At 35.0% G+C, this 22,079-nt stretch overlaps 3 protein-coding genes across 3 annotated transcripts in view; all 3 read right to left on the bottom strand.

Annotated features, from left to right (window-relative positions):
* The window catches only part of LOC125071537, a 31,003-nt gene extending 22,372 nt beyond the window's left edge, over window positions 1–8,631 (bottom strand). Inside the window, exon 1 of the mRNA XM_047681844.1 lies at window positions 8,515–8,631. Coding sequence (XP_047537800.1) covers window positions 8,515–8,557 — 43 coding nt within the window. The 5' untranslated portion in view covers window positions 8,558–8,631. The remainder of the gene's footprint in view (window positions 1–8,514) is intronic.
* A 981-nt stretch (window positions 8,632–9,612) lies between these two features.
* Window positions 9,613–13,335, bottom strand: LOC125071356 (B1 protein-like). Its single transcript, XM_047681565.1, has 7 exons — window positions 13,226–13,335; window positions 12,656–12,803; window positions 12,221–12,349; window positions 11,317–11,556; window positions 11,218–11,244; window positions 10,068–10,313; window positions 9,613–9,933 (listed from the first exon to the last, which is right to left on the bottom strand). The coding sequence occupies exons 4-7, from the start codon at window positions 11,359–11,361 to the stop codon at window positions 9,787–9,789; spliced, it is 465 nt and encodes a 154-aa protein (XP_047537521.1). The 5' UTR covers window positions 11,362–11,556; window positions 12,221–12,349; window positions 12,656–12,803; window positions 13,226–13,335; the 3' UTR covers window positions 9,613–9,786.
* A 1,735-nt stretch (window positions 13,336–15,070) lies between these two features.
* On the bottom strand, window positions 15,071–20,388 carry LOC125071445 (adenosine 3'-phospho 5'-phosphosulfate transporter 1). The gene is made up of 8 exons (XM_047681695.1): window positions 20,226–20,388; window positions 19,869–19,979; window positions 19,492–19,595; window positions 18,367–18,557; window positions 17,412–17,636; window positions 16,844–17,221; window positions 16,645–16,770; window positions 15,071–16,477 (listed from the first exon to the last, which is right to left on the bottom strand). Exons 1-8 carry the CDS (start codon window positions 20,249–20,251, stop codon window positions 16,340–16,342), a joined length of 1,299 nt encoding a protein of 432 aa, XP_047537651.1. The 5' UTR covers window positions 20,252–20,388; the 3' UTR covers window positions 15,071–16,339.
* Between the last annotated feature and the right edge of the window lie 1,691 nt (window positions 20,389–22,079).

The raw sequence follows: 22,079 nt of genomic DNA, 5'->3' as shown, positions 1-22,079 counted from the left end.
GAAGCAGGATTAGAAAGTATGTCAGTACTACGTGGCTCTACCGTGTATTGGAGGATTATCGTTACTTATAAATTACCTTTAATGAGCCTTTACAAATAATACTAAAATATTGTCCTTCTAAGTCCGACTAAGATGTAAAACTTGTGCCAAGTTTGGGTACGGCTATTGTCATAGGCTTAAAAGCTCGGGTTCGAACTTCCCAATATTTGGCAGTGAAGCAATGAGCTTTTGTGTTTCAAACTGCAGATAGATTTTATTATTGTACAGACTATAGATATATATATACAGCATACAAAGAAATTGCATTCGCATCGTACTGATTGGTTCGGAATGACATAATCACGGATAATCTTAAGTGCAATTAAAAATTAAAATAATACCATACTACATTACATTTTAATTAAATCGATTCTGATAAATAATTAATTATTTAATTTGATCATTTCACGCCACATTACGGTAGGTTGTGGAGAGTTAAATAGATTAAATTTCATAGGTCAGTAGTAACGTTTAGTTAGATGAGTGACACGTGACAGGTCTGACCGCGATGTGCCGCGATGTGCGGCCGCGTTTAAAGCCATACTTGTCATCGATACGTGTCAAATGGGCGGTTAAAGCCCACTGGCTGCGTTGGGCGGCGAGCGTCGCCCACGTGGCACATAATACCTGCCCTTACAAGGAATATGTCGCATTAGGCAATGCTTGATTGTTCACTGATCGTAATTAATTTTTATTATTATGCTCAAAACCATTCTAAAGGCGATTGTAGGGTTTCCAGTAGGCTGAGTTATATTTTATTATTTTCGACGGATAAGATAATTTGTTTTGATGATACATTTTATTATATTAAAGGAAGTTTTATATTTTGATTGATTATAAGCCGTGATTGTCCATCGGTTAGAAGACGTGAATCTTAACCGATGATTTCGAGTTCAAATCTCGGAATTTTTATGTACTTAATTTGTGTTTAAAATTCTATTTATGATCTATATATGGTGGTAAAGGAGAACATGCAGATTGCATGTGGCGGATAAATATGAGCCACGTATATACGTGGCATTGGAGCAGGGTGGTGGAGTGAGAACTAAACCTTAAACCACAAAAAAACCACATTACATTTAGGATGGTACATTTAGGTACATTTAGGATCATAGGTTATTGCGACGGGTGGACGGATGTAGGATAGATTTTGTCATACTTTTTGAGATATATATTAGGTGTATATGTAGTCAAACGAGTTTTCCAAGCGAACGAAACGCACACACGCACGCAATCGCACAATTGTAGAGTTATATATTACTAGTTATATTGATAATATATATAGTGAGATGACATACACTAATTTACACGTCTAACATATACTAATTTATATGATTTTAAACACAATAATATTAATCTAAATCGTAAATTAGTACATGTGCGTATATTATGTTCTTGTGATGCTTAAAAGGTTCCACTATGTCCTACATTATTTTTTATTATACGTACATATTAATCGGTCAAATATGGCATAAAAACATATATTATGTTTTTGGTCATAATGTGTCATAAACAATAGAACTAAACTCGTATCATCGCTTAACGTTCTTCATAACGATGCTGCGATGGGTCGAGTTACCGCACGCGTGGGATTCACTTTTGGAGCCTGCGTGCCTCGTACAAGACGCTCGACGCGACGTTTGTACATACAGTTTCTACACGTACTTGGAAGCTAAGTACACGCTCTAGCGTCCTATTTACTTAAGAAATGGATTAGAAAATATTACAAAGGACTTCATTTATAAAAGAAAAGTGCGTTTTTATTTATATAGGATTGTATTGTAAGCTGTATCCTAATAACTTTTTCTTAAGTACCATTTTTTGATAAGAAATCAAAGTTATTATATTAAGAAATATTAATTAAAGCAATCTACATGTCAAAGCAAAAGTCGTAAGAAGAAATAATAAAATACATTGAACTTTAACTATACCCCGTTCAAGTTAGCTTGATCTTTTTGACAGACGGGCGAGTGATGAGAAACAGAAAATATAACATATATAACAGTTGATGGAACGATGGAATGCGTGATTCAAATTAAAATTCATTTTTTTTAACTTATTTTTCTAGAAACAGTTATACCAGCTAAAGAGACCACAACCACTAGCCAAAGAGACCCCAACCAAAAGGACCCCCGTTCGTAACAATAATTTAACTTTAATAAGGATTTTTGTAATCGATATTAGTAGCAGTTACTGCCTGTTATTCGCGTCCCTACCGTCCGACCTATGTAACATTGTGCAAGCGTCTATTATTTTCAGTGTTTCTATTTAAATTTTACTTTGAAACAATAATATATAATAGAAAAAGTCTTAAAAATTTCGGATAACGCTTGAATCTTTAGGAACTTTTGAATTATATGCCCGCCTGGGAACCACCGGGTACCACCCACTCAACCTACATACCTACTACCATCAGATGGCCTATTTGCGGATCCGACTGCATACCTATATCATTAAAACAATTAAACAGTATTTAAATAGAAAATTGAAAAAATGTGAAATTTATAAATAAGTATATATTAATCAAGAATCAGAAGTATAAGGCCTGTATGTTTACCATCCTCCCTCCCCCTTAGAAATAACTAGTCTGAAGTGTTGGTTGAATTTTTATGAACTAGGTAAATATAATTGATCATTGTTTTAAATAAAGATGGAACTAAATTAATTTAACATGACTAAAAGCTGACCCGTTGTGAGCCCAGATTCGAGGAAATGGGAGATAAATATCTCTTTCCAGTTTAGCTTAGCGTGAGTGACATGGGTTACGATAGCTTTGAGTTTTTTCTCAAGGAATTTCAGCAGCAGCTCAGAACCGCAAACACAATTCCAGTATTTACACATTCGTATCTCTGAGAGCACGTAAAGCCGTTGGTCGTGCACTTGATCTTTCTTCGGTCCAATTCCGGTCGGGTTTGCGTTCTCATCAGATTTAATCATATCCACAGCGCAGTGGCCGCCGTTGTCGATATCGCTCCGGAGGACATCATCGGTCATTATTGGTTTAACGACTGCTTACAAAGCATTGCAAGTTATCAAAGCGATCTCAATGTATAATTTAATATGGTATAAGTTAAAACTACCTATTTTGTCAATCTTACAAAATAAACATTAGGAAAATAATAAAATGTTTGATTTAAAACACCGAATTCCGTAAACAGGAATGACTCCATCGTGCTTATTAAACCGCTGTCATATTTCGCCCGAGTACCGATAATAATGCCAAATCGGCGGAGCGGGAATTGCCGATCGTTCCAAAAGCAGCATCAATAAATTTTATACAATTTGAACGTCGACCAGAAGCGGTCGTGTCCTCGCCTTTATTTCCTTATAACCGGCCAATAATACCATACTTATTGAGAATATTCCGCAGATAGCATTGTATCTGCCCGGTTATGGTTTATGGTCCGCCATCTTGTCGACGCCATCTTCGGTTCGATTACTCATTAATATTTTTGGCGCGAAATCAAAAGTGCAGCGCACTGACCTGCTCAATAACAAACATTTCACAAAAACATTGGAATCACGAACGGATTTATATCACTAGTCCAATCGGCCGTTATGTTTATTAAATCTGTCTATAAAAACAGATGTTTATTTAGTGATGCTAATAGAAACGTAGATCGTGGGAGTACTTTATTAAATAATGCTTTTAGTATAAATATTATTATTTCAAGTATCCTAATCACGTAAAAGAAAAAAATATGTATGAAATGTTTACAATTTTATTCCCTTATCTATATTTCAAGATAATATATGAATGTGGAGTACTATAACACAAGATCGAAAATAAGATGCATTCTTCGAGGGATAAAATGGGAGAAAAGGTGACAAATCGTTAAATGAAAGATAACCCTAGTGATATTATTAGATGGGAAATACTTGTTTGATTAAGACTTATTTATTAATAGTAGACATAGGAGACGCGATAAAATCCGACGAACAAAAAATGATTTCGTCTGCCTTGCCACGATAATCCTACACGACTAAAAGGCTTAATTGCATATACAACGGCTTCACGTACTTTACCAGAATGCAAGCTACCAATACAATGACCAAATACTGAACTCACTGGCCTGACCCGGGGATTGAATTCGAACCAGGACCTTTGGATCAACCGCTTTTTAAGCTTGTCACTAGACTTAGATTATCGCTAAATAATAATATATCTCTAAGTAATTATCATAAAGACATAGATCTGCTTAACACATTAAGAAGAATAATGATAGTGTACGCGACTCCTACACTATGATATTTTACAAAGACAATAATATGGTCATGATGGTATTTTACAATACAATAAGTAGAATCTTACGAGCACAATAATATGGTCTGAAGTCTTATGACTAATGACGAACGATTTAAGCAGGGTTGTCAAATTACGTTCTATTTTTTAAATTGTTTTAGGAAGACAGAGGTTCAAAATGCTTCTGTTGCGAAATTTAAAAAAATTGTTAAGGAACGCTTGTGTGCGAAAGGTTACTATACAATTAGTGAGTTTATGTTTGATAGCACACCTTGGGAATGAAACGATCGCCTCCTGGCTGTTTCTACTCATATACAATTATGTATATAATTAATTTGACGTAAAAAAAAAAGTCCCGCTGAGTTTCTTTCGCCGGTTCTTCTCAGGTCAGGGTGTTTTCTTTTTCCGAACCGGTTGTAGTGTTTAACTTGACAATCAATAAGAAAGTGTAATACTTCTATATTGAATAAAGGAATTTGAGTTTGAGTTTGAGTTTGAAACGACTACCTGATGGCACTTGCCAGAAGCCCTACATTGACCTACATTTGCCAGAAACCCTAGACATTGACACTGCAAGAAGTAGAATGCACTCCTTACACTCAATGCGTCGCTCAAGATCACAAAAAACTTTTCACCAAAAATTTGAAAAACTTGCTGAATTTCGTTTATTCCTCTACAGTAGGTAATGCTTACCGGATTGAGGGTGGTAGGGTTATCATAGTTAATAAGTAACTTTTAAAAAAATATATATATATATTTAAGTTGAAACAGATGAATATATTTAAGAAGACACCAGTAAACAAACTCAAAGTTATATTGAATACTTTTATCTAAGAAAATTCTTAGAAGAATCGTTGAAAAGTCATTTTAAAAGACTATACTTAAATTTTTCTTTCGAAATGAATTATTCCCAGAAGAATCTTCAAGAAATAAAGTACTTAGTTAGTTTTTTTCCTACGTGTTAACTAAATTTAATAGGTAGGCTTATTATATACTTATATAAGTATATCGTAAAATATAAAAGGAGAATATTTTTTACCGTGGTATATGTAGGGCGCTCTATTACATAACACAATACTCGTGACAAAGGCACCCTTCCATTACATATTAAGTATATATTTATAGAAAAGTTAATTGAAGTTAGAAAAGTTAATAAAATTGATACTGATAAGAGTGCTTCATAAAAATCAACAAATACCACGCTTTATTTATATAGTCTAGTATTAAGTAATATATCTTATTTGTTAAGTTAATCATATTATTAAATATACTTCAATCTTCTTGATCCCGTGTCAAAGTATTGAAGACTTAGCATTAAAGATCAGACCATAACCCGAGCCCCCGTGTCGCCCACGCGGCTTGTGTGGTAATGAAGTATGCCATAGAACATCACGTGTATAGACGCACTTAAGTTAATCCAGTATTGTTATGATATATACTATGTAATAAAAATAATAACTACTCTTTCGGGTCATCAATCAAACCTATATTTAGAAATATACAGACATCAAAAATTATCAAAATATTACACATAAAGAAAGAAAATAAAATTTAAATAAATGCATTGTCCCGCGTCGATGCAGACTACAACATAGTTCTGGAAAAGGCTTACTTAACCATAGTAGTTAAAATATAATGAGTACTGCGTCTCAGTCTTTGCCAGAATGAAGTCTTTCTCGCTCTGAGAATGGCAAAATCGGGGCTCGCAGCAGCTAACATGGCATTACATGGCACTGCAGAAACGCGACTGCTTCATTAGAAAGCGAAAATCATTATTATATTGTATTCTTATTGTTTTGTAGATGTGATTGGTAAATTGTATCCACAACTGACAGGTGTAAAAACACCGTCAAAAAGCTTTGAAAAAGGACCCTCTTGCGTCCTCAGGGTTATATGTTATCGCGCTCCCTCTGCATATCTCTGTCATACTTTAGGTCATCTGTCTGTATATGAATTTGGTATTTCAGACTTTTAACAAACCATACTGAACCAGTTAACCCCTACCTGCTTTAAAAACAAGCATTATTACTTCATTACGTTCTGTACTCCTAACTGTAACTCCTAACCCTCACAAAGGCAAATTGCGATTGGAATTCTAAAACTACCTTGTGAAAAATTACAGTATTAGTTAAAGAGCCGCCCCGTTACATCAAAATATAAATAGTGTCTAGATAGTCATTGTACGGATATAGTCATTATTAAAGGTTCCACAATAATATAGTTCGTTTTGATAGAGTCAGCGACAATCCTCGTATAAATACGAGAGGTTAACGTAAGCTATAATGACCAGTATAACTATGTTTTGTTAATTTTTGTTAATCCTAGGGGCAAGGTTATTATAAAAATTCGAACTGTTTTTTTAACTTTGACAAATAATTAAATTTAATCTTGTAATTTAAAACAATAATAAGGATTATTATGCAAAACATGAATAATAGATGATGAAAAACCGTGGAGTCCGTATTCGTTGATTTCTAAACAGTATACATATACTTATATAAATGTATTCGTATAGCATGTATTTAATTTGAGAAAAAGAGTATCTATCGAGTTTCTTGCCGATTGTTCTCGGCAAAATCTACATTCCGAAACGATGGTAGCTTTAAATGAAACGACTATTCAAATTTCTTTTAGGAACTTGCTAGAATAAAGTAGCTATATTACGAGTTAGATTTCGAGTTTTTTTATTTTATTTTATATTTAAAGATTTCGCATTGTATATGCCGAGCATAATTTTATTCTTAAAAAATAACATATTCGTACTATATTATATATATATATTACAATTCGATAACAGAATCCAAGTGACACTATTACGTTATTGATAATTTTAAGCATATATTAATAAAAGAGTCTGTTAATAAAAACATCATTAGGCATTTGAAGGTTAGTAACGTGTGAATTGTATTGGTTTATTTAAATGCAGGATATATACTTAGATTTATTTGCATATAGGTTATATATAGTATGAAATATATGTATATATTAAAACTGAATTACTTTTCAGTTCTTCCTGCTGGAGCATTAAATGTATATAAAATTAAATGCATATAAGTGTCAACAGCGCAATGGTTTATCGGCCGCCTAGCGATGGAAAAGTCGCAGGATCGATCCCGACCTCTTGCGCTATTGTCGTGCCCACTCCTAACACAAGTGATCAAAAGGACGGGTAAATAGGAATATTAGTTATTCCTTAATTAATTTGGGACATTACTATTATTCCCTTAAATATGTATGTGTATATATAATTTAGTAATTTACCCAGTATATTATTGAATTTTATAAAACTTAGACAAATAACGATAGAACAGAAATGCTTGTATAGGCACGGAGATCATACAATTGGACAAACAGCGGTGTTACACTCTCGTTCCTCGCAAAGTACGTGAAGCCTCCAGTTTATATCTCGCTGATCGTGTTGGGTTTCCGCTCCACCGGATTGCGAATGAGTGAAGATAGAGTGCACCTGTGATTGCGCGCTCACTTTTGCACTACAGTATATCCTGAGATTATACGGTGAGGAATATTCGGTCAGGCGCCCATTATTTATAAAGAGATAGATAAACTTCCTTTTATAACAGCAGTTTAACTTTATTATTAAAATAGTTTTTTATAATATTGTAAACGATTAAAGTATTATAGCATTTCGTTATCGAACCAGTGCGAAATAAATTATTGCTCTTTCTAGAAGAATTATAAAAACAGCGAATATATTGTAATGTGTATTGGAAATTACAATAACTGATTAGATATTATCATAACCGCCTACGCATTTGCTTATTAATTTCTGAATTGATGATTGCAGTTCTAGATACATGAATATGGTAATTGGAAATGATTTAAACACTAAGGAGCTGAGTATAACGCGCAACGGCTGCATTTCCAGAATTTTTATTACTAATCTGCATTGGAAATAATTGAATCACGTCATTCGTTAATACAAAAATGTTCTCCGTTAATTATTTACAATTCATCAATAATTTCGAAAAATTAACATTTACTTTACTTTTTACTTTATTGTACACATAGAAAAAATAAATAAATACAACATGGATTATATTCTATATTTAATTATAAATTAACTATTCAGTGAAAATACCTACATAAATTATTTCAAATATTTCCAATTAAGGTTCAATGCGAAATTCAATTTTTAAAAGAAACAATTACTATTTTAAAAAAAATTGTAAGAATAGTTTAATTTATTAAAATAATTATCAATAAATAATTACGCTTAAGAACGATCCCTCGAAATCTCGCTCGGATTCCACACATTAGATAAGGCACTTTTGTAAAAACAAACACTACACTGATTAATTAAAATTCAAAGACACAGAATTATTCATCAAATCTTGCGTCACAAAACATAGCATTACATTAACACAAAAAGTTCGCGCTCAAATAATAAATAAATTTAATCAAGTCGTGGCGCGTTTGGGCAAAGGTACGTGCATACTGGCGCAGCGTTCTGCGTGCAGGATTCTACACTTGTGGGTCAACGCCTACAGCCTACACTGAGATCACAGCTCTTTCGTACATAATTTACACTTACGTGTAATGCAACCAACGATCAAGTATAACTGGCTACAGATATTGAGGGCCATATTGTGACGAGCATATTTCATAGAATAGTTACTATTGTGCGTCTAATTTGAATGTCTGTTTTTCTCTTAATTTCCTTTGTCAATGGTTTTAATTATTTTTCTACTAGCTTTACCCTTGTTTATATATTCTTAGGTATTCACAAAATAGGCCAGCAATTGATCGTAGATTAAATTATATTTTATTAAGGATTTATAAGAGCTTATACCACCATGCCGCTCGAGTGTTGTGTTGCCAAGTTGGCCGAGAAACATGTGGTAAAATTTCATGCGATTCAACAGTGCTTAGGAGAGTTATATTGGTAGTAACTGCCCCCTCCCCTTTGCGTAACAAATCGCTGCACCGATGCGGGTTGGTGACACACATGTGGCAGATATATATCCGATTCATGTGATGCTTTCCTACACCGCCGAGCACGAGGTGATAACATTAAAATACAGCGGAATTTGCAAGGTTTTGAACTCGCCATGTACCGGACATAACTTCAACGTTCTAACCAATGGGCCGTTTTGATTGACTCATTCGTGGAAACCATGTGTAATTAATATTTCTATTAGTTAGTGTCTGTCAATAATTCACTCCTTTAGCCTATAGTACTAAACAACGTGACCGTGGGTCGTAGGACAAATTAACTTAATATTTTATTTCTTATACTTATTAATTGTTCCTTTGTCTTGTTTCTTGCGAGACATTTTTGTTATTATTAATAGAAAATTTAGATGGTGGGAAATACAGTTTCAATTTATTATAAAATCATATTGTTCACAAATTGTATAAAAAAAATTAAATTGTTTGAAATATGTAGAGTATTATAGCAGAACAATTAATGAAATATAACACAAGTTTCGTTAAATACAATTACAATAATTTCAATACAGCGCCATGTGTCGAAGGAGAGTTAGTTACAAGGCGTCGTTCTCGTCCGTTCCATTCGATCCTGCGGGCATGAAGTCGAAGAGTACAGCCTTCTTGTCGTAACCGCAACGGAATAGGTTCCATGCTAGGTCCTCGGGACTCTCACCAGGTTGATTAGAACAATTTTCCAGGACCTGATAACAGAATATTAGTCCATAATTTTAAAATAGCTTCGAGATCTGTACTTTATGAGTTTTTAATTTACTATTATTTACCCATTTTTTCTGAAATAATAGTAATAATACGGCTAAAATTAGAGCGGTATTACCTTAGTGACGTTCTTCCCATCGAGGCGAGTACCCATTTTCCCCAGCACCGCAGCCTTCTGCAGCTTGCCGTCCTTGCTAATTATTTTGCATTTCAGAAGTACGCAATAGACGTGGTTTTTCAAGCGCGGGTCGTCCACCAGCTTGCCACTAAGCATGTTGTCGATTAGCTGCTGTTCCACCTGGGACTGTGTGCGGCAGGCGTCGGAGTGCGCGCGGAACATTGCTCGTTCATCTTTACCAAGCAACTGTGAATGTGTGTGGTAGCGGTAGTTATTTTTGTTCATAACTGTTACAATAGTTAAATATGTATGTTTACCTCAGGACTGTATTGAAAGGTCTTAAGGCCACGAAAGTCCTGGAGGTCCTAAAACGAAAGAAGATTGGAGGCCCCGGAGCAACAGAGTGAAGAGCACTAATTCTTATATTAGATGCACACTTTGAAAAACCCACTTTCGAATGATTTAGTATTAATATTAATTTTTGCGGTTGTTTCCTTTTTTATATTATAGTTAGACGACCACCTGATGGTACGCCCACATTATCACTGTAAGAAATATTAACCATTCCTTACACCACCATTGCGCAACAAACCTTGCGAGCTATGTTATGTCCCTTGTACCTGTTGTTGCACTGGCTCACCCTTCAAATCGGAACACAACATTACAAAGTATTGCTGCTTGGCGGTAGAATATATGGTGAATAGGGTGGAATCTACTCAAACAGACTTGCAATACCCTATCACCAAGTAATAATAAAAGTTACTTTGATAAACAGACTTTACTCGAAAGTTCTACCAAAATAGTTACGGTAGATTTTGTTTATTGTGGAACAAAACGAGTTCATAAACCGTCTCAATACCTTAAACAAAACTACAAACATGTGCCGAACAATATCGTAACCAAACAGATAGGAAATATCTAAATACAAAGTGTAATTAGAAAATAAGACAAAAATTATATTTACGTGCCCTCGTCTGACTACTCTCGGCATTACGAGAGTTGATTAAGATGTTGCGAAATGGCGGAAATATTTTTTATCCAAGAGTTGAGGTAACCCGATAAGATATAATTTAAAAAAAATGCCAGATTTTTTTTTAATTATCATATTCTGATTTTCAAAGAAATAAAAATAACGTCGTGGTATACGTACCATACAGTTTTTGCAATTAGCTGATATCTGAAAAAATATAAGCAATTTATAAGACACGATACGAAACAATATGTAAAAAATAAAAATCGAAATGTATACCTGATGGATTCCAGAAAACATAGCAAATAAAAAAATGACAATCATGATTCCTCCTTGTAGCAGGAACAACGACACGAGACGCAGCACAGGAACCAGCGGCAGCCCAAGCAACGCTTACAGTAGTACTCGCGCGTGCATCCACGCACTTCTGGCTTTAAGCGCTCATCCATCCTTACTATGCGACGATGCGTTACTATCGTAATCAAAGTGATAAGCAATCGAGTTTATAATTTTTACTATCTGAAAGAGAGGACGCCTTAATAAAATGAAATTAAAAACTATCAGCAATCTTACCTACTATTGGAATCGTTGGTTTCTAGCAAAAAAGGAGTAGAAATAATATTAATTTTGTCCAGGAGATCAAACAGTGACGAAAGTTACACCTACGTTATTTATTACCGAATACAGGTTTTGGAAAATTACGGTACCAATTATCTCGGAGCGGACGCGGAACTAATCTCTAAACGAATATTATCGACACTTATATACTTTCTTTTTAAACTCATACAGGAGACACGTTTAGCAATATCTTTAAGCCTGTTCCAATTGTTTAGAACTAGTTTACAAAAGAATTGAAAGTAATAATTAATTAAATCTTATGCAAAGCACTAATTGGTAAGGTAGGTATAATTTGTTGAAAATTATAATATGTTCAATGCGATAGGGTTTTCCTTTTTAAAAGATACATTACATATACAAACTACAACATTAATAGGAATCTATGAAGATATATACACATATAGTAATGGCATAGAATTAGTTTGGATAGCGGCATACAGTATATTTATAACTAAGTGTAGTTTTATCGTGGGACCCGTAGTAGAGTCATTTTAGTATAAAATAATGGACAATACAATGTTTAGTAAACAGTCGTCGGACGCGCCAGCACAACAACGCCACTTACCCACCGAATATTTCCTCTTTATGTATTTGTTTGTGACTCTCGTATGTAAATAAAGTATTATACGCCAGTCAAATAAATATGTGGAGAAACTTCTAGGGAGAGTACTAGCACATTTTCGAACATTTTGGTCTAGAAAGAAACGAGAAGAGATCCAATTGAATAAAATAAAGTTTTAAATAGTTACGCAGTGTACTGCGTAACGTGTACGATAAGCTAATTCCATAAATAGCTACATGTGTCAATATCCATTTGATACGGGAAGGTTTCCTCAAGACTTTTTTCTTAACCCCCGAATATGTGATTATAAACATTGTGATGACTTAATAAAAAATAAAGTTAAATCTCAGAAAGATTTACTGTTTTAGCAACCTATTTATCAGCCCGAAAGTATCGGTAAATAAAATATCGCTAAAAATCGTATAAAAAAATGTTAACTTTTCTTCGGTCTCTGTATGTAGTCTGTGCATGCAGACGCTGGAGGGTGGACGCGGTGATCGCGCTGGACACGCGCGCTGCAACACGCACGGTGCCGCGCCCAGCGCCAGCATCGTCGTCACCATCACCTGCACCAGCATCGTGGACGCTGCCGGTAGCGGAACAATGATCATATATGAGTGATCAAATATGAGTTGAAAGAAATGAACTAACTAGTTCTGTCAAGGAACCTTCCAAGCGGTAAAAAAAATGTTCCTTTAAACTCAAAAAATATAAGCTACTCCATTCTTTTGTTGTTCGTATTTTTAGCGAAAACTCATCGTTCACCCGATTGGATTGAAACTTTGTACAATAGCCGTTGGCTTCGCGTGACGGTATCCTCCGTGGTTCCATCAACACACAGGAAAGTCTTGACAGACAACTGTTTAAAGAAATATAACTAGGTGCTGCAACACATGCCGCGCAATTGCAAGTTTTTTTATAAGAAACTTCAGGGCATAAATCAAGCCCTGAATGTGTTACAAAACGTAAACTATAGATTCTAAAAATCAATATGAAACTAATTTTTACCTTTACAGTGTTACTTATCAAACTGAAACTTTTGGAGTAATTTAAACTCACTGTAGCTATTGATATGGAGTTGATTATCGAGCCACAGCATGGTGTACGACGAAATTTAAACCGAAATGAATGTTCATGAAATAACTGTCAAACAGTTTTATTTTCGATAACTTAAAATGTTTTTTTTACCAAAGAGACTATATATACTTATATATATTTTTTGTTTATTTTACTGACACATTGCGCCATCACAACACACGACTTACAAGAGTTAAAAGGCGGGTAAAGGCTGTTATATCACTGTAGCGATCGCTTCCAGGCGATCTGTGACAGGAAAGGACTTTATCAATAAGAATGTGAGAAATAGGATCGTGTAAGTTTAGCCTATATAAAAGCAATTTTAAAAAGTTGAAGTACCATATCAAAATGATATGGTGTAAAGTAATAGGATTTATCCATTTCAGAGGATTGGTTTGTGGTCTGAAGAGTAATTTAATGGCCGCCAAATTTATTTAGCTGTATTATGCATCGGTAAAATCTAGGAAACATCGAACTTACCGTAAATGTCAATTATTGGCTAGCCTGCTCTCTACATTTTATAGAAATTAGTTCCGCATAACCAAGTTAAGTCTAAAGATACTACTTAACTTATAGCTTACTTAACATCCCCTCTTTATTAAACCGTATAAGTAATAATTTTTAGTCCAAGAATGTGTCACAAAAACATCAGCAAATGTTAGGTACATAGAACTTTGAATCGATCGGAGATGGAGAGAGAGATGATGAGATTTTTTTTTTTCAGGAGCCCTGGACGCCGAATGCGCCCAGGTACGCCGGGTTTACCCACTAAAAAACCAGCGGTACCCTCTCCGTCTTTCGGCGAGCGCCAAGGGATCGCTTACGCATGCTACCGTGTCGCCCTGACGGTCGGCCTCCAACACCTAGAAGGGGTTCTCAGGGTACTGAGACCCTCCTAGTCCCTGCGACGCCTATTGAGGCGGGGGGAGAAGGTGCGCGTAGCACTTCTTCCTCCTCCCTGGTCGTCTTCGGCGGAGCGGGTCTGCAGCGGCATCCTCTTCCCGCTCCCGCTCTGCGGCTTCCTTCTGCGACATCACGTTTTCGCAGAAGGAGCGCATGAGAACGCTGCCCTGAAGAACACCAAAAGCAAAAATTTTTTGGTCGTCCATAATATGTGGACCAATTTTCTAGCGCTGTTAGAGTTTGGTGCAATTTCTTAAAATACCACCTGACGGTATATTGGCGTGCAACAGAAAGTCTTTACAAAGTGGCAGATTATTATTAAAACAAGGCCAGTTTATAGCAGCTATTTCTTACTCTTTTGTACCTTTGAGTAAATATTTGGTACTTACCTATGTTGAAAACAAAATATCTCCCAACTGACTATCTCGTTCAGATACTTACCGAAACATACTCACCAAATCAGATGGGGGGCCCAAGGGAAGGGGCCACTATCGCCAGGCCTGCTGTAGGGGACCCCAGGCCATAAGCGAAACAAACCTCGCTGGACTAGAGCCCTAAAGCGGTCTGCAGTCTCCGTAAAAGGATAAGATTTATAGCAAAGTATCATGTATGAACTGATCTACAAATCACAACTACATTCATTTTGATGTATGCGAATTACTGTCAGTGGGTAATTTCTAAGACAAGTGAGGGCTTCCATCGCCAACATCTCAGGAACTAACTGTTTTTTTCGAACTTTAGTTTTTAGATTACCTGCTTTGCCTATCTTTTTACGTCTTGTGGTGGCGATAGGTGAAATCATTCACTGATGCCTCCACATCACTGAAGAAGTTCTCTTTATATCAACGCATGGGATTCATTAAAAAACAAACGAAATGTTATAAATATTTATTCCACATATTCCCAGATATGTACACAACTCTACTTCATTATATAACAGCTACGAGATGTACGTATTCGAGTATAACGTTACAAAATCAACGTACAATCCATATGTTCATGTTAAAGCGTTCTCACATTCTCCGATAGCGGAATGCGGACCGACAGTCGTACGCTCGTGCGTGCCTGTCCACTCTGCACAAATGTTGGTGTTGCTTCCTACACATTACACGTCGACGAAACGGTGCGACTGTCGAGGCATTAGGCACCATCAAATATGTCGTCAGAATGACGATGACAATGGGGCTGAGAAGGCTCTTAATCCGATGGTCTAGTAGGGTACTAAACACAGGACACTAAAGCCGTCTAGCATTTACACAATCGGAAAATTTGCTTGGCAAGTTTCCCCTGACGCTGTTTCATCTGTAATGTAATGGTTGCCATAATCCATAATTAACTAGTATTATAAGTTAAAATAATTTTATTAAATGAGTAATTATTGCTTTGAAATATATTTGCAGTACAGCAACGACAGTAATTATTATGAAAAAAAGGGGAAGTACGTAAGATTAGTTAGTAAGTAGGGCCTGTGGTAGAGGCAGGATTGCCTCGGCGGACTTTGGACGTACGAGTATTTGAGTTGAATGTCTTATTGTGGATACAGAATAAAAGATGGATGGAAAGATTGGACATTTCAAATTTTCGTTATATTTTCTGTACATTAATAGTTATGGGCACACTGTAGTACCGTACCGTAGTATAGTAACGCGTCGTATCGGAGAATGTTAAAACACATTAACATTATTAGAAATATCTACAAATATTCGAATCTTAGGTCACTAGAAGTACAATCATTGTCGTCGTCTTTTAGTACCAATAAATAATGCTTGCGCTCACTAAAATAAACTTGTATAAGAAAAATATTTTCACTCATATAAATGTCAATAAAGTAGTTGTAGTGTTGTGCGCTTGTATAGATTACAAATCATATAATTATACAATTACAATACCGTGAATGCGCCAGATTTAAACTTCACTATATACAAAAGCTAACATTGTCAAATAGTGTCTATGTTTATAATAAAATTAAAGGACTTTGAATGTATTGTTTAAAATAAATTTACGAAAACACTTTTTCTTGACAGTATATCTACAAATATAAGTGGTACCACTAAGTCAGTCTAGTCACCATATTTCAATAAGACCGGGACATGTCTATACAGTCGCTAAGCTCACAACTCGATAATAATGGACTTTTGGAGTTTATTTGATGGCGGCCGGCTTCCTCTTCCGCCAGTAGATCCGCAGGAACACGGCCGCGAACACCAGCACCACGCCCGCGCAGCCTTCCGCCGAGATGGAGTGCCCGTACACCGCGCACGAGATCAGGATCGACACCGCCTGCGAGTGCCACAGAAATCCGGCTCGAAGGACCATTTCGAACGGTAAATATGAATTATGAGCACCGACATTTTTTTTTATTCCGGTGCTATCGAGAAGATATCGATAAATAAATAAATATTTGTTCACGTCGACGAAGCGTACACAATATGCAGACACAACCTGACCTGTCTGAGCGTCATGATGATGGTGAAGAGCACCGGACCGAAGCGCGCGATGGTGCGGTAGATGAGCAGCTGCCCCACCGCCGAGCTCGCCGACAGCAGCAGGCAGTCCGACACGAACATCGGGTGCTGCGCAAAGGGCGGGCTCAGCTCGGGCGTCGTGTGTGTGTGTGGGGTGAGGGGGTGTGGGGGCGTCACTCACGTGCAGCAGCGCGGCGGAGGGGGGCGCGCGGTGCAGCAGCGCGGCGGCGGAGAGCGCGCACGAGCAGAGGTTGACGGCGCAGAGCATCTGCAGCGGGCGCAGCGCGTGGCGGCGGAACAGCGCGCCCTGCCACGACGACGTGAAGCTGTCGCAGCACATGTAGAGCGCCAGCAGCGCCGCGCCCGCCGCGCTCGGGCCCGCCCACGCGCCGCCCGCGCCCCCCGCACCCCCCGCGCCGCCCGCGCCGCCCAGCAGGAACAGCGCCATGCCCACCGAGATCAGCACGGCCGTGCCGTACTCGTAGCCCTCGTACTTGTTGCGCGAGATCAGCTTGCCCATCAGCATCACCGGGATTACCTTGCACGACTTCGACAGCACCTGCGGAAAGTTTTCGATTCCCGCTTTAGACTGGGGAAGGCTCGTCGGAAACCTATATTTTGACAAACGTTCCAAGGGAACTTGTGAACAATTTACGAGTCGGTGGCTATATTATTTAGCGATTATTTTGAATAGTAAAGATAAAGAGCGACACCGAGACCGTTTTGGATTACTGTGATTGTTGACTGACCTGAGTCGGAAAGCTGACATATTTAAGTGCTTCGTACTGGCACCAAGCGCTGATGATGTTGGTGAGCGAGCAGTAGGAGAACTTGTAGAGCGGGGCCGCTATGACCTGCTGGCCTGTACTCAGTAGCCTCACTAGTGCTATTAGAAAGCCTAGAAGTCGATTGATGAATACTAAAAACTGGGAGTCATTGAATTTTTGATGTGATCCATCCGGCATTACGTAGTTCTGTTGAATTAGCAAAAACAAATGTCTATTAATAGTAGAAGCTTCGATATAAGCTCTAAGAGATTTATTGTGCACCATATGTTTTGTATATTATATAATGACTTATTTATGTAACATTTTTTTTATATTTAACACCTGACATGTTTCTTAAGAAAATAAACAGTGTAAAAATATTATTTAATTTGTGTAAAAACCAATCAAGTTTCTAAAATCTTATTTATACATAAAGGTGCATTTTATTTATAATATAAATAATTAATATTAATATTTACAAACTCAGACAATGATTCTAAATGTAAACAGTGAAATATAATAAATTGATAAAAAAATAATTATTGATTTCCTTTTTAATATTCTGAGCAAACGAGAAAACACATCTAAGTAATAAAATTTGCTGATGTCATTTTTATAAGAGCAATAAATAAAATGTATAAGCATATATTGTTCAAGTAAAGGATTCATGAAGTAGGAAAATGTTGTCATATTTAGACCCCTTCAGTGGATTTTACTTAAGAGAAAGGGCCTATTATTTATATACATTTAAGTATCAGCTTAAATAATATGCGTTGTTCTTTATACGGAAATTATTTTGGGTGGACTTTAATTAAGGCTGAGGCATTAAAAATTAGGATATTTAATAAATTAATGTTAATATAAGTATAAACATTTGTTTATATCAGCAGATGAACAAAACTAAATGTATTATAATATTCTTGTTGTGATTACCAACCTGTGTCATGATCTTCTCCTGTAGTAGTCCCCACACAAGATACGCGCCCATGAGACCACTAAAGCAAAAGGCCAGTTCCAATCCTTCATGTTTAGGGTTTTCTTCCACTTTCACAGGTTTTAGTGACTCAGGAATGTGGTCATGTTCGGAGAAGCAAGCAAACAGTATTCGAGAGATCCACGAGTTATTAGCTGTAAGGAGTGATGATTAATTTAAATTTCCTATCAAATATTTAAGCAAAATAATTTTAATTAAATCAATTAGCGTAATTTTAGGGGTGTTGAGTTCCAAAGATATACTAACATTTAACATTAAAAGCTTTGTGTAAATAGTTGAGGACTATTAAATAGTAGAGGAATATGTAGAGTAATTAAATACAGGGAGATACAAATATTAACTTGAAAACTTCCATGGCATATTGGTTACAGAGATACAATAGTGTTCATTTTGGAAACAAATGGATATTTACATTAACTAAAATAGAAAACATTAAAGTCAAAGTTAAAGTGAACAATCTTTAAAAATCTTTTTCCATTTTGCAAGTACAATAATAATTATATTTTAGTTATTTGACACAGTCTGGAGGCGATCATTTCATTCCCAAGGTGTGCTGTCAACTAAAAAGTCATTAGTGTTGTAATATCCTTTAGCATGGCATGCATAGCATTTAATGGAGTTTAGCCAAACATAGTTTATAATATTGCAAAATATATAATTTTAATATTTTATAATTAATAGAAATTATAATTTTAAATATTAAAGGAAAGACAAACATACATAAGTGAAAGTATAATACAATAAAAAAATTCAACAAGAGGGAGATATTACAATCAGTTAATTAAAACATAAAGACATTACTATGTATGAAAATATTAAATAATATTTTATAAGATTATGAGAGAGATGAAATATGTCATTATTTATAAGCAATGAGTATTTCTAAGTTGCCTGCCGAATGTCACAAAAATTCACCCTTTGTTTATAATGCTTGTAAATTAGTAACCAGGGGGAAATAATATATATTTATTCACAAATTTGTTTTTTTTATTTTTATCTACTCAATAACAATTTAAAATGTACATATGCTATAAGCTGCTCGTGAAATATTTCTATGTTAATACTTACAAATTTTGTCAAAGTAATTTATCTTCTCAAGGTACTTGTATAAAACATAACACGGCAACAGGACTGTGGAATAACCCACCAGATTTAGCAATAGCCTGAAAACCCTAGAAAAAACAATGTTATTAGTACATTTTTTTTTAATAATATTACAAAATATTTATTTTAATATCATTTTCACATTATCAATGTAACTTAACATTTAACACAGACTTAATTCAGTAAAAGTATGTTCTAAAATGTTATTAAATATTATACATTATTAACAATTGAATTGATTTCATTTTGACTCACTTTACATGGCAGAGCAAGGATTAAATAGGTAAATGCTTAATTATTTTAAATTGAAAATATAATAAATATTAACAATAACAACTTACCATGAGTATTCCGAGTCTGTGAGGGTGCCTGTTTGCTCATAAGCATTTAGCAGTTCACGGTATAGACGGCCAAAAAGCCATGTTGCTAGCACACATAACACTAGAACTATCCTAGAAGAGACATATGGAAGCATTTTAATGATCTACTTTCTCCAACAGTTGATTGATAGATATTTTGGTATGAATATTTATTATTTTACATTTAAAATGTACTGCAAGTCATTATTATAAGACAGAAAAAAGTAAATCGTTACTATAGTCCACAAGCGTGATAAATTAATTCAGTAATGTCTATTTAATATAGAATATATTTAAAAAAAATGCTATGTTTGCAATTAGTAAATGTAAGTTACTTACCCAATAATGAGCTTCGAGCGCATCATTGTTTATATTTTTAAATTAATTCAGATATATAATAATACTGATTGATATGTTATATAAATGCACAAATATATTAACTTATATTAGAAAAAATCATGTTTACTTAATCGAAATCCTGATTCTAACGAGCGTCACATGTTTAAACGTCAAAACTATTTTGACAAATATTAGTTCAATCCTCAAATGTTATAAAATCAAATTTCAAACAGTTGCCAACTTTAAAAATATTTCTTTGGGTTATCAATGATTTTAAATTATTTACATGTATAATGTTATTGAATGACCTATTCATTACCTAGTTTTATAAAATATAGTTAGAAGCAATGGAGGTTTTTGTATAACCTTTTCGTCTAATGACTAAATATTTAGAAAATAGTTTTTTTTTTTAAGTAATTGTATATATTTAATTATTTTTTACGTTGGAGTAAACTTCTGTAGTTTTTGTCTTCAATGTTATTATGTTATTGTAACATAAAAATAAGTAATAAAATACTCTCTTAATGACCACAGTAAAATACTTTTCGTGTAGTTTTATTTTCATAAAAATGCTTTAATAAAAAATTACAACAAATAAATCGTTCCACTTAATCATTTATAAAAAAAAGTTTATATACATATGAAATATATTATTTTTGGAAATATAAACTGGTGATGGTTGATAGATGTCTATAGTATTTTAATTTGTTTAGTAAAATATTTTGTACAACTGTATTTAATTTTATTTTAATATCGTACCACTACTTGCACTACTTACAAATATTGGAAAATATAATAATAATTTTGTAACTGTCAGTTGTGTAATCATGGAGTCACAAAAGTGTCCAAATAATTAGGTATGTGGAATGATGCGGTGATGTTGTTGCTTGAATTTCTCGCAGCACTATGCGCAGTGGCTGTATGCGGTCCTTGCTTACTCGCTTGCGCACGCAGACTTATTTTAGGGGACGAGTTACTACACAGAGGTGGACATGGCATTCATGAGGCAGAAGTTTTGGGTTGCGATGAGCCGGCTTGTCCCTATTACAAGAAAAATATCAAATACCTGATGGTGCCAGTGACGAGACGACGACAATTTAATTCACCGATTCGACAGCGATAGTTCGTTTTTTATTACGTTATTTTACGATTTTGTAGACATTGATTATTACTTAATATCAAAATAAATGTTTTTATTTTATATTATTTTTGAATTGGAGCTTTTGTTTCATCTACTTGTATAATTCGATAACTTATAGGATACTATAAAGTATATATGTATTTTACTTTCAGCTAGAAGGACTCGTAAGTCCATTGAGATTTTCCTAATTCTAACATTGAATAAAAAGTACTTATTAACAGTAAATCTAGTTTCCAAAGTGAGATCCAGTTAATCTGCATCCTCGGTTATTGTATAATATGTATACGTTACTCATTGGAGTTATATCGTGTGCCCGTGAACCCGTAAGATATTTTAATAACGAAAAAGAAATATAGCAAACTGTAAATGTACATGTCATATACATGTCTGCTGTAAAAAGAAATATCCACTTAAAATACTTGGAAATTCCACCACGGTGCTCTAGTGCTGATTTGTGGATTAAATTTATATAAATATGGCACAAGTGTATCTGACCCATACATGTTTCCTCACGGTAGTTTGTTTTTCTGAAGTGTAAACAAAAAAGACCACGGGAACTCAGTGTGTGATTTTGAACGATCTGCTGGGCGAACTCAGTTTTTTATTTATTGTGTTAGACGTAGCTTCGATTAATTTTAAATAAAATACTCATATTATCTGCTAATTTAATTATTTTACATTTTTTTAAATTTTTACAAGCTATATATGACTAT

The sequence above is a fragment of the Vanessa atalanta genome, chromosome 19 (assembly GCF_905147765.1).
Source record: "Vanessa atalanta chromosome 19, ilVanAtal1.2, whole genome shotgun sequence".
Taxonomy (NCBI): domain Eukaryota; kingdom Metazoa; phylum Arthropoda; class Insecta; order Lepidoptera; family Nymphalidae; genus Vanessa; species Vanessa atalanta.
This window is presented reverse-complemented; position numbering and strand designations above follow the sequence as displayed.